General features: G+C 37.2%; 2 protein-coding genes across 3 annotated transcripts; one reads left to right on the forward strand and one right to left on the reverse strand.

Annotated features, from left to right (window-relative positions):
- Positions 1-219: 219 nt before the first annotated feature.
- Positions 220-3,859, forward strand: LOC120085051 (protein CYPRO4). The gene is made up of 2 exons (XM_039040889.1): positions 220-2,060; positions 3,356-3,859. Exons 1-2 carry the CDS (start codon positions 396-398, stop codon positions 3,641-3,643), a joined length of 1,953 nt encoding a protein of 650 aa, XP_038896817.1. The 5' UTR covers positions 220-395; the 3' UTR covers positions 3,644-3,859.
- Positions 3,860-4,261: 402 nt separating this feature from the next.
- Positions 4,262-10,053, reverse strand: LOC120085678 (protein WEAK CHLOROPLAST MOVEMENT UNDER BLUE LIGHT 1-like). 2 transcript variants are annotated; one of them, XM_039041814.1, is made up of 4 exons: positions 9,979-10,027; positions 9,480-9,589; positions 7,174-8,132; positions 4,262-6,528 (listed from the first exon to the last, which is right to left on the reverse strand). In XM_039041814.1, the coding sequence occupies exons 3-4, from the start codon at positions 8,086-8,088 to the stop codon at positions 4,642-4,644; spliced, it is 2,802 nt and encodes a 933-aa protein (XP_038897742.1). In that variant the 5' UTR covers positions 8,089-8,132; positions 9,480-9,589; positions 9,979-10,027; the 3' UTR covers positions 4,262-4,641. The 2 variants fall into 2 exon arrangements, with proteins under 2 accessions (XP_038897742.1, XP_038897741.1); XM_039041813.1 differs by lacking the exon at positions 9,480-9,589 and having other exon boundaries at positions 9,979-10,053.
- Positions 10,054-11,128: the final 1,075 nt, after the last annotated feature.

Genomic DNA, 11,128 nt, shown 5'->3' on the forward strand with positions numbered 1-11,128 from the left:
TCTCAACTTCTGAAAACCGTGAACAAGACACTTCGTTCACCACAACACTATTAACGCCGTGTACAGAATATGGGCCCACGATCTGAGCCCAAAAGAAAGCCCAATAAATAAAAAAGGCCCACATATCAGTTCCGAACTTGACATAAGAGTCCAATCAGTTGCAAGAGAAAGGCAACCGGATATTGGCGGTAACAAATGACCGGTTTCGGGGTCTTTGTGAAAGAACCCTAAAAACTAAAAAGGGGTCACTACAGAACAGACCGAAACGCTCCAGATTTTCAAATTTCGAAATTGGCGCCTCCTCATTTCTGTCTCCATCTGTCCTCTCGATTCTGCATCATCCTCCATTTTATCCGATCTCCATTTCCGTTAATTCAAACTCGAAGGCTTTGATAATGGGAGCATCTCAAAGTCGCGAGGGTCTGGAACTGTCAGATTCCGATCGTGAAGATGAGAACGAGGTAACTAATGAAGAAGAGGAGGAGAAATACGAGGATGTTGAAGAAGAGCACCAAAGATCTTCAGAGCGACGCCCGAAAACGCCATCTTCAGTGGATGAAGTAGAGGCGAAACTCAGGGCTCTTAAGCTCAAGTACGGATCGTCTCAGAAGCCAACCCTGAAGAACGCTGTGAAGCTTTACCTCCATATTAATGGCAACACTCCTAAAGCGAAATGGATTACCTCCGAAAAACTCACTACTTACTCTTTTCTCAAGTCTTGCAGAATTGATAAGGGTGGAAATGATGACGAGGAGGAGGAAGATGAGGAGGAGGAGGAGGAGGAAGAAGGGAAAGATAACTCTTGGTGGTTTTTGAGAGTTGGATCGAAAATTAGAGTGAGAGTATCGTCAGAAATGCAATTGAAAACATTCGGAGACCAGCGGCGAGTGGACTTTGTTGCGCAGGGTGTCTGGGCGTTAAAATTTTTCAGCGATGAAGATTATAAGATTTTTGTGGAAAAATTCAAGGGGTGTTTATTTGAGAATACATATGGATTTGAGGCTACGGAGGAAAACAAATTAAAGGTTTATGGGAAGGATTTTATCGGTTGGGCGAACCCTGAAGTGGCGGATGATTCAATGTGGGAAGATGCAGAAGAAAATTTCTCAAAAAGTCCAAATTCGGCTACGCCTGTCAGGGCAAACGATTTAATGGAGGAGTTTGAGGAAGCTGCAGATGGTGGGATTAAGAGTTTAGCTTTAGGAGCATTAGACAACAGTTTCTTGGTCGGTGATTCAGGAATTCAGGTCGTCAAGAACTTCTCTCATGGAATTCAGGGGAAGGGTATGTATGTGAATATCGATCATGGAAATCGGGGTCCTCGTGGAAGTGGTTCGTCTTTCGCCTACTCAACGCCGAAGAAGGCTCTTCTTATGAAGGCTGAGACCAATATGCTTTTGATGAGTCCAATGAATGAGGGGAGGCCTCATACTTCTGGACTTCATCAGCTTGACATTGAAACAGGGAAAGTTGTTACTGAATGGAAGTTTGGGAAGGATGGGGTTGATATTTCAATGAGAGATATTACTAATGACTCTAAAGGGGCTCAGTTGGATCCTTCAGGCTCAACATTTTTGGGTTTGGATGACAACAGGCTTTGCAGATGGGATATGCGAGATAGGAAAGGAATGGTTCAAAATCTTGCTACTTCTAGCACTCCTGTCTTAAATTGGGCACAAGGGCATCAGTTTTCTAGAGGCACTAATTTCCAGTGCTTTGCAACCACTGGCGACGGCTCAATTGTTGTTGGGTCGCTTGATGGAAAAATCAGGCTGTATTCTATCAATTCAATGAGACAAGCAAAAACAGCTTTCCCAGGCCTTGGTTCACCTATTACACATGTAGATGTTACCTATGACGGTAGGTGGATTTTGGGAACAACAGATTCCTATCTAATTCTTATTTGCACTCTCTTTACTGATAAGGACGGGAAGATGAAGACTGGATTTTCTGGTCGAATGGGGAATAGGATTTCAGCTCCAAGATTGTTGAAACTGACACCTCTGGATTCACATTTGGCTGGAGTAGACAATAAGTTTCGAAATGCTCAATTCTCATGGGTATGTTTGTTTCTTGTGTTCTCAATTTATCAGAAATATTCTGAAAGTTATCGTTGCTCTAACTCACTCTAAGTTACGTGACTTATATGCATCACATGCCTTCTTATAGGATGTTGTAGCTTTTTTATAATGATGATTTTATAACTTTCATAGGTCTTTTTATTCTTTTGGGAACTTTTTTTCTACATTTGGCTGTGCCTTTGAAATTTCAAATCAATGAGCCGCAGGGTTAGAAGATTGAACGTTTCTTGATCTAGGATGAAGGCATGAGCATATTTGCTAATTTTGATGGGTGAATTTAGTTTTGTTTGAACGTAATGCTGCATTTTGGGAAATGCTTATTCAATTTTTAATTTGATGTTCGGCTGACATCTACATTTGAGTGAGGGTATAGCGTGGGCAGTTGGTGCAAGTATATGAGCCACTGTATTGTTATTGCTTAGATATACATGTTTCGTCTTATATGATTATTATCTTCTTTTTATTATCCGCTGCAAGTGCAATAACCAATCATATTTCACCCCTTTTCTTTGCTTGTTTTTAGTGCGTTTCGTTTTCTTGTCTATAACCTTTTCCTTTGTTTTTTTATTGTCAGCTGCAAAAACAATAATGTGTCACCTGTTTTCTCTGCTTGTTGTTTTCTACCATTCATTTTCTTGTCTATAACCTTTTGTCTTGTTTGTTCTGCCAGATCAATAGGTTCTCTATCCTTTTCTTCTTTGTTCATGCAATGTTGTCATACATAATATATACCATGCTCCTTGAGCTAGTAAATCTGCCTTGGAAGTAAAGAAGATAAAGCCACTTAAACTAACATTTCATATGTTTCCTTTCAAAAAAAAAAAAAAAAAAAACTAACATTTCATAATTTTAATAGTCATAGATTCAATAGCAATTTGTATTGAGTTGGTTAACTAATCTAGCGGAATTGGAACCCTCCAAAGTTTATCTTGAGATGGCGTTAAGATCGAGTATTATTGAAGCTGAAAAGTTATGACTGCTCATAGTGCAAAGAGAAGGCATTTAATTGACTAGATCTTGCTTTATAATTTAAAAGCATATGCATGTAGTACATGTCCAGACAAAATTTATGCTGAACATGCAGATTACAATTAGCATTTGTACATAAATTCCTTCCATATCTGGTCCTACAATCAGACTATGTTAACTTATTGTTTGATCTTGTCTTGTGTTTTATTATCGCAACTCATCTGTTAAGTTTCTTGCGGTTATCGTTTAGTAGTCTTCAAATAATCTGTTGTACAAATTTTACATTTCCATTATGATTATTATAGGTCACCGAGGACGGGAAGCAGGAGCGGCATTTGGTTGCGACGGTGGGCAAATTCAGTGTCATATGGAACTTCCAACAAGTGAAAAACGGGACACATGACTGCTACCGCCATCAAGAGGGCCTAAAGAGCTGTTACTGTTACAAGATTGTTCTTAAAGATGACTCCATTGTTGACAGTCGTTTTATGCATGAAAAATTTGCAGTGACCGATTCGCCCGAAGCTCCATTGGTGATTGCGACGCCCATGAAAGTTAGTTCATTTAGCTTATCTAGCAGGCTAAGAGGCTGAGATTCAGTTCCAGAATATAATCTGCTATTGGTTTTTGTTGCATTATCTGATGCAATTAGCCACCTTTCTAAAGTGGCATGTAAGTTCTAAACATTATAATAGATGCCTTAGGTAGTTCTAAACATCTATTAATGAGTGAGTTCTCTAAATGTATTTGTAATTGTATTCTATTTCAAGTTCCTTGATGACTCGTGGTAGATTTTTTTTTATCAGTTATTACGGAATCAAGTATCTCGACCTCAATTTCTATTCCTTGTGCAGGCTTGGTTGCCTTTTTCTTTCACTTCTCAAAGAATCTGCTGATAAAAATAGTCCTTTTTTTTGGGCTCAATGATAAGTTTTGAGAGTTATGTCCGAAATAAATTTTTAAACTTTAAATTTTGTATTATAAATGTTTGATAAATTTGAAAGTTCAAAGATTAAATTTGTAATTTTGATAGTTTGATAGAATTTAAAATGTGAAGGACCGTAATTTAACAAAAATAAAGATTTAAATTAATAAATAAACATTTTATATTTTTCAAACAAGTTAAAATGTATATTGTTTACATGTTGATATCAAATTCATGAAATTGTAGATTTATTGCTAATGTGTCGATAAAGATTTAATACTCGGAGTTTAAGGACCAAAGATATCTAAACTTCACATTTTTTTAAAACTCGCAGAACTTGTAGCTCTTTTTCTTTTTCAAGCCTATACATTCATTATACACGACAATGATACGAGAACAGCCTCATCATCCAAGAATCAAAACGTAGAAACTGATTACATCTTTCAATCCCATCGGCAGTGCACGACAACGTTTTTTAATGGACGCACGAACACCCTTTTTATCGTACAATAAAAAAAATATATATTAACCACCATCATGTACAATCACGTATTTCTTCCAACTCATCGATTGATTATAATCTCCATCAGCAAAAACCAACTTGAAAGGAGAAGGTGAAAATATCGACAGTGTAAATAAGAAATGTGTACTCCCAAACGAAACGATTTAGGATGTCTTGTTTGGTTGAGTCTTTTTTCTGGCCAGAAACATGAGAATTCGAGGAAAAAATGACCTCTTCTTTTTCTTTGGTGCTTTTGCTTCTGAGAACGAATCCAATGTTGTAAAGCTTCTTTGCATATTTCCCTTGGGGCTTGTTGAAATTGAGGGATCAGTACCTGTGGCCTCAGATGCACTGACTAAATCTGATGGTTCGTTCTTCCCCTCGAAACTCGCCCTTGGACTGCGAATCGGGTTCATTAATCCAATGCTAGTGTCACCAGCCTTCCTTCGTTGTTCGTGCTCGGCTCTCCATTTTCGTAACTCTTGTTCTACACCCAACTTTCCTTCCTTGGCTTTCTCAGCCCTCTCCATGGCAATTTTTAGTGCTTCCTTTCTGGTAGCCATCTCCTGGGTTACTTCTTCAAGTTTTTCGACGCTTCTTGACTCGGATTCCTTGGCTACCTGAATTTGAGACAGTGCAGCTGCCACTCTGACGTTGGCTTGTTCCTCTGCCTCATGAGCACACTTGCTAAGCTCATAGTACTCCTCTAGTGAGAGTGTAACTCCTGCTGGAGAGTCTGCATTGTTGGCATCTCTTGCTGATTCGCTCTCTTGTAATGCCTTGATTGCTGCCAACGCCAATCTTTCTGAAGCCTTTGCAGCCTCAATCTCTTTCCGAGCTGCAAGCAATCTACTCTCCATAGTACTTGCTCCAGCTTTTGCTTGCTCTGCTTCCTCTCTTGTTTTGCGTAGCTCCTCTCGAGCCACTTGAGCCACTGATTTGGCCTGATCAGCTTCTTGTGCAGCTTGCTGTAATTGTTTAGGAAGCTCCACCATCATTTCCCTGGCCTCTTTTTCCTTCATTTGAACTAAAGCTATTTCTGACCTAGTTCTTTCCACTTCAGCTTCAAGAGATGCAACTGCTATTGATGCCATTCCTTCTCTTTGCTTCAATGTGGCTAGAGCAGATTTCTCTCTTTCAAGCTCTGTTCTTAACGATGTTGCAGCCACCTTCAGACAGTTTATTTCAGAAGTTGCTTTCTCAATATTGAGTTTTACTTCCTCAAGTTCCTGTTTCGCTGAAGCAACAGCTGCTTGTATATCTGTATGTGTTTTCTTCTCAGGTTCCTCTCCCTCACTTTTTGTGTGACCATCCTGATTATCAGGCTCCTCTTCCAGTTTTGATTCCATATAAGCTGCTAATTCAGCTTTTAAATCTATTAGCAAATTTGAGGCAGTGTCCAGTTTTGATTTCAGATCCTTTGCTGACAAAATTTTCTGATTAAGACTCTGAAGCTCCTCTTCGGCCTGCTTCAACTCTTTCTCCCAGTTAAGAGAATCTTGCTCTCTGGCCATAGCGGCACCTATTCTTTGCTCCTCTGCCTCCAAATGAGTAGCATGTGCAGACTCTAAAGACTCCTTGTTGGCCATAAGCTCAATAGTTAGATCTTCCACTGCCTTCTCAACTTCCTTGGATGCTGCAACAGCATCTTCAGCTTTAGCTATTGCTGCATTCTTTTCTATGACCAAAGAGGCAAACTCTTTGCAAAGTGATTCCAACTCCTCTTTGACAGATTTAAGCTCTGAAACTGCAGCTATGTGCCTAGCTTTAGCAACCTCAAGCTGTGCCTTGGCAGCTACACTAGACTCTTCGGCAATGCCTTGCTCCATCTCTTCAACCCTGAGTTTCGCGAGCTCAGAGTCTTGCCTTGCCTGATGCTCTTCTGTTTGTGCCCTCTCTAGGTTAAGCTTTAGTTCCTCTATCAGCCGCTTAGTGCTATCCAGTTCCTTTAGAACTTTCTTTTTCTCATCTTCAGCAGTTTCTGACAGTCTCCTGTATTCAGGAATCTCCTCGTGTAATTTCTCGAGTTCTTGCTCCACAAGTTTGCGTCTCTACAACATTTAAAAGATATAACTATTAGCTATATTAGAAAAATCATTTGAATCTATTCGGAGACATGAAGAACCACTGGATGTTGGGGATTGAATCAATTTGATTACTTAAATTCAACAAGTAGCGGGAATTAAACCCAATCATGCACAATCAAGTTGAATAGTGGAAAGATAATTGTGAAATGGTGGGACACATTATGTCACGAGCATCATGAAATCACTTCACTTCACAGTTTAAACTCAATCCTCAAATTACCACCATCGTGCCTAATCACAACTAAGCTCCTTAAGTAGCATGTCCACAGATATTGCATTTTCCATTTTCGAGGTATACTATTATTACCAGCACCGAGTAGCTTCATTAGATACTGTATACAATATGCCAATAACCAATGAGAAACACTCTGTGTTTGCTCCTATGGGTACCCAGAAGGAAAAAAAAAAAAAAATTGTCTTTGCTCCTATGGGTACAAACTATGACAAGCATATTCATACCCTTTCTATGATAGTCAAGCAAAAAAACACACAGTCATTAAATACGTTCAGTCAACAATATTAAGAATAGAACCCCACCCCAATGCATCTAAAGGGTGCCACAACATTTAAACTGCGAAAAGATTACAATAGTAGCGTAGCAAGTTATACCTCAACTGTTTGGATTCGATGAGCTTTCCAATCAACAATCCCACCAAACTTTGAAACAGCTTCTTTAACTGATTCAAATGGCGCAGTTGTATCAATGAGGCCTCTGTTTATCTCACTTTGCTTCACATCTTTAGAATCAACAGATCCAGTTTTTCCACCCGAAATTCTCTCACCCTCTGCAAGCCCATCTAATTGTACAACATTCTCATTCTTTATAACCATTGACTCAGAAGAGAGAACAGATGGCATAATGTCGTCATTGATGGCAGCAGAGTCATTATGGACTGGAGATTGTTCCTGAGAAAGTTTCTCAGGAATATCCTCAACTGAAGAGAAAATAGATGGCATCATGACCTCATTGATAGCAGCAGAGTCCCTATGGACTGAGGATTGTTCCTGAGGATGTTTCTCAGGTGTATCCTCAACTGAAGAGGAAACAGATGGCATAATGACATCATTGGCAGAATTACTGTGGACTGTAGATTGTTCTTCATGACGTTTCTCAGGCATATCTTCAACTGACTGAGTTCTGGGGTCTTCCATCAAGGTATTTCGATTGTGTTCGTCTAATCTATCATCTGGAACTGTTGAACTCAGACCTGAATTATTGGATGTAATCCGTTCATCTTGCCTCAAATTTACATCACTAGGAGCATCTTCTATGGCTGACAATACAGAATTTTCAGACATTTGATGTGGACTCTCAGATCGCACAGTTCCATCAACTGGGCTTGGAGAGAGTTCAATTTTACCTTCAAGTTTTCCATTAGCAACAGAATTTAAGAGAACTTGGCTTGGACCCATAATTCCATTGTTAACTAGGTGGTTTGGATTTTCATCAAGAGAGTGACTACCATCTTGGGAGATTAACGAGGATTGTGGAGATGTATGATCAGCTAATTTCACATCATCCATTGAACGGAGTTAACAAATAGTGCTAGAGGATAACTGTAGCTGAACTGAAACCATAAAAAGCACAAAGCACCCAAAATTGTTAAATTTTAAATCCTGTTTTGCAAAGTTAAGAAGACAGAAACTTTAGGAAACCACAGTCATAAGCAAAATGTATTCGTGCTAATGATAAATCAGTGAACAAGTAGAAGCAGATTCACAAACCATTAACAATCATCATGACACATTCAAATCAAAGGTCAAAGAATGAAAGTGAAAACAGTGCTTGATATTCTTTTTGTCCAGTGCTATGACAATATTTTATCATTTCATTACGAGGTGCTTTAAAGTAGAATATTAAATTTCTCATATTTGATCAATTAATTAGGGACTGCAGCGATTCAGCTTTCCTCAATTGCTCCTGAATAAAATGCACTAAGCTAAAATACAAAAGAAAAAAAAAATAGGTGAAGGATTTTGAAATTGAATTTGGCATTACCGTACAGTTCAGGTGGACAAACCAGTAACAAAGAAAGCACTTCACATCAACTAGACATGAAAGCAAAAAGATTTTTCACTTGCAAACGTGACATACTAATGAACATTAGTCACAATTATAGCTACTGCCAGTGCTTGGGTTACATCATAAAAGAAATGGTTGGTTGCATCTTTTAATCAACATTCATTGTAAAGTTAAAGCAAAGCCTTATATGACAACAAGAAATAGATTCATAAAGTAGTTCTATCAACATTCATTACCAAATGTGATCTTTTTGTTCACAAATTCTTGTGGTTTAACATCACTAATATTCTCCATAAATACCATTTTACTTTTTCTTAACGACACATATATATCATTAGACTAAAAACAACAATCCCAATATTTCCCATTCTAGCAAATAGATCCATCTGAGCAATAGTTAATTGGTCCCAATTATAAATATGGTATATTCCATAATACGTATATCTACCAGTATACAAGAGTTACACGATTTGGCATGGCATACACTAAAGATCTAAGTTTAATGCCAAAATGAACCTAGTTCGACTGGCATAATATGTCTACCTTCAACCAAGAGGATTGAGATTTGAATCTCCCAGTACATTAAAAATAAGTTATTTTAAAAAAAAAAAAACAAGCTAGTTCTTCAGAATTTTGTCCATTTTGAGCTCAATAGCAGCGACTTTTATTCGATCTATGAGATGATAGGTTTGTTCGGGAATGCAACCTAACTTTTTGAATTGATCAATATAAACCTTCAAAGTATTTCTGCTATACCAATTTGTTTCCCCAAGACGTTGTAATACTTCCGGTACCCGGAAAGGATGCGACAGAAGATGATTTGTAAAAAGTTTGTAAACCTTACGTTTCAATCATATAAATACTTAGCAGTAAAACATACAGCCGATCAAACCTGGAAAATAATTAACGTCAACGGCTAGTCCGCACATCGGAAAAACCTCTTCTGTTTCCAATAACGAGAAAACAGAGATAGTAATTAACCGCTTCCACGTTCCATCCCGCCTACAGCAGTCAGATTCCAGAAAGGAAAGAAAAATAAAGAAGCTCGAAACAACTCACAGTCCAATTGAATGACAGCACAATAAAAGGCAAAATTCAACATCATCATATATAGTCCAATTGAATGACACCAATTAAGGAAAGAAAAATAGCAAAAAGCATTCAGAACGCCAAATCACACACCTCTTGCAGAGCGGGAGATACGAATGACACAGCGCATCGAAGAAATCAAATACAAAACATAAAAAATCAATAGAAACAAAAGCACCTAGGTAGAAGCTCGAATGAACTCACAGTATTCAAACAAACGATGCAGATTAATCATTAAAGCAACAAAGTCTATAGAATTAAAAGAAAAACAAGAGAGATGAGGAAGGAGAAGAGAAGCATACCGTGAAGAAGCGGCAAAGGAGGAAGAAGATGAAGAAGATGAATAAGATGAAGTCAAAAGAAAGCAGAAATGAAAAATAATGATCACCGGAAAATGGGAAAAGGAAAAAAAAAAATAGAAAAGAAGAAAGTAAGTATAATAATAATAATAATAATAATTAAAGAGAAAATAAAAATAAAGAAAAGGGTTATGAAAAAGGAAAAAAGGAAAGGCGAGAAGTTTAGGAAGCTAAAATTAGGATGAGAAAAAGATGGGGCCGGTACGCGTCCGTGGAGCCCACTTCTTCCTATCTGTCTCTCTCCATTTTTTATTTTTTATTTTTGAATTTGTGGAAGTGATTTTGTCTAAAATTCTGAAGGAATCCAAGATAAACGGTGAGGGATTTGACTGTTATCCTTTTTTTAAAATATAATAATAATAAATTAATTAAACCAAGTTTCACAATTTTTTTTTCTTTTCTAAATTTCTATTCGGCTTGAGATTTGAGGAGAAGTGGACGATACTAATTAGTGATAATAATGAGAATATTAGTAACAGTGTTTAATTTGGGTTATGCGATCTGTTTATTAATTGAAATAGAATAAAACAAACGCGCCGCTTGTGTTTGCCATTAATAGTCGCCGCCGATACTCAGATCCAGCGGTGCGATCGACCGGAGAACGGTGATGACATGCACCCTTTTTATTTTAAACTAAAAAATAACTATTTTGGTTCTCTAGTTTTCATTTCATCCTCAGTTTCAAAATATTACACCTTAGCCTTTAAATTTTAATTTTGGTTTCAATTGAATTTCATTTCAATTTAATTTTTAGATTTTGAGAGTGTACATTCTCTAACCTCGACTTTATATTAAATAGTCACTTCCAATATTTGATATCCATATTTATTGATTAATTGAAAATAATTAACCAGTAAAATTTTAAATTTAATTAAAAAGGGTGAAAAATAGTGAAACTTAATTAAATAGTTTGTTTAATTATTTTTAATTTATTAACCTACATTAGTACTAAAGATGAAAAATGAATATTTAGTGAAAAATCGAGATTAAAAATGTAAATCTTAAAATTTAGTGACCAAATTGAAAGAAAACTCGAATATCAAGAATAAAATGGTAACATTTTGGTACTTAAAGACTAAATTGAAACCAAACT

This window comes from Benincasa hispida, chromosome 9 (assembly GCF_009727055.1).
Source record: "Benincasa hispida cultivar B227 chromosome 9, ASM972705v1, whole genome shotgun sequence".
In the NCBI taxonomy this organism is placed as follows: domain Eukaryota; kingdom Viridiplantae; phylum Streptophyta; class Magnoliopsida; order Cucurbitales; family Cucurbitaceae; genus Benincasa; species Benincasa hispida.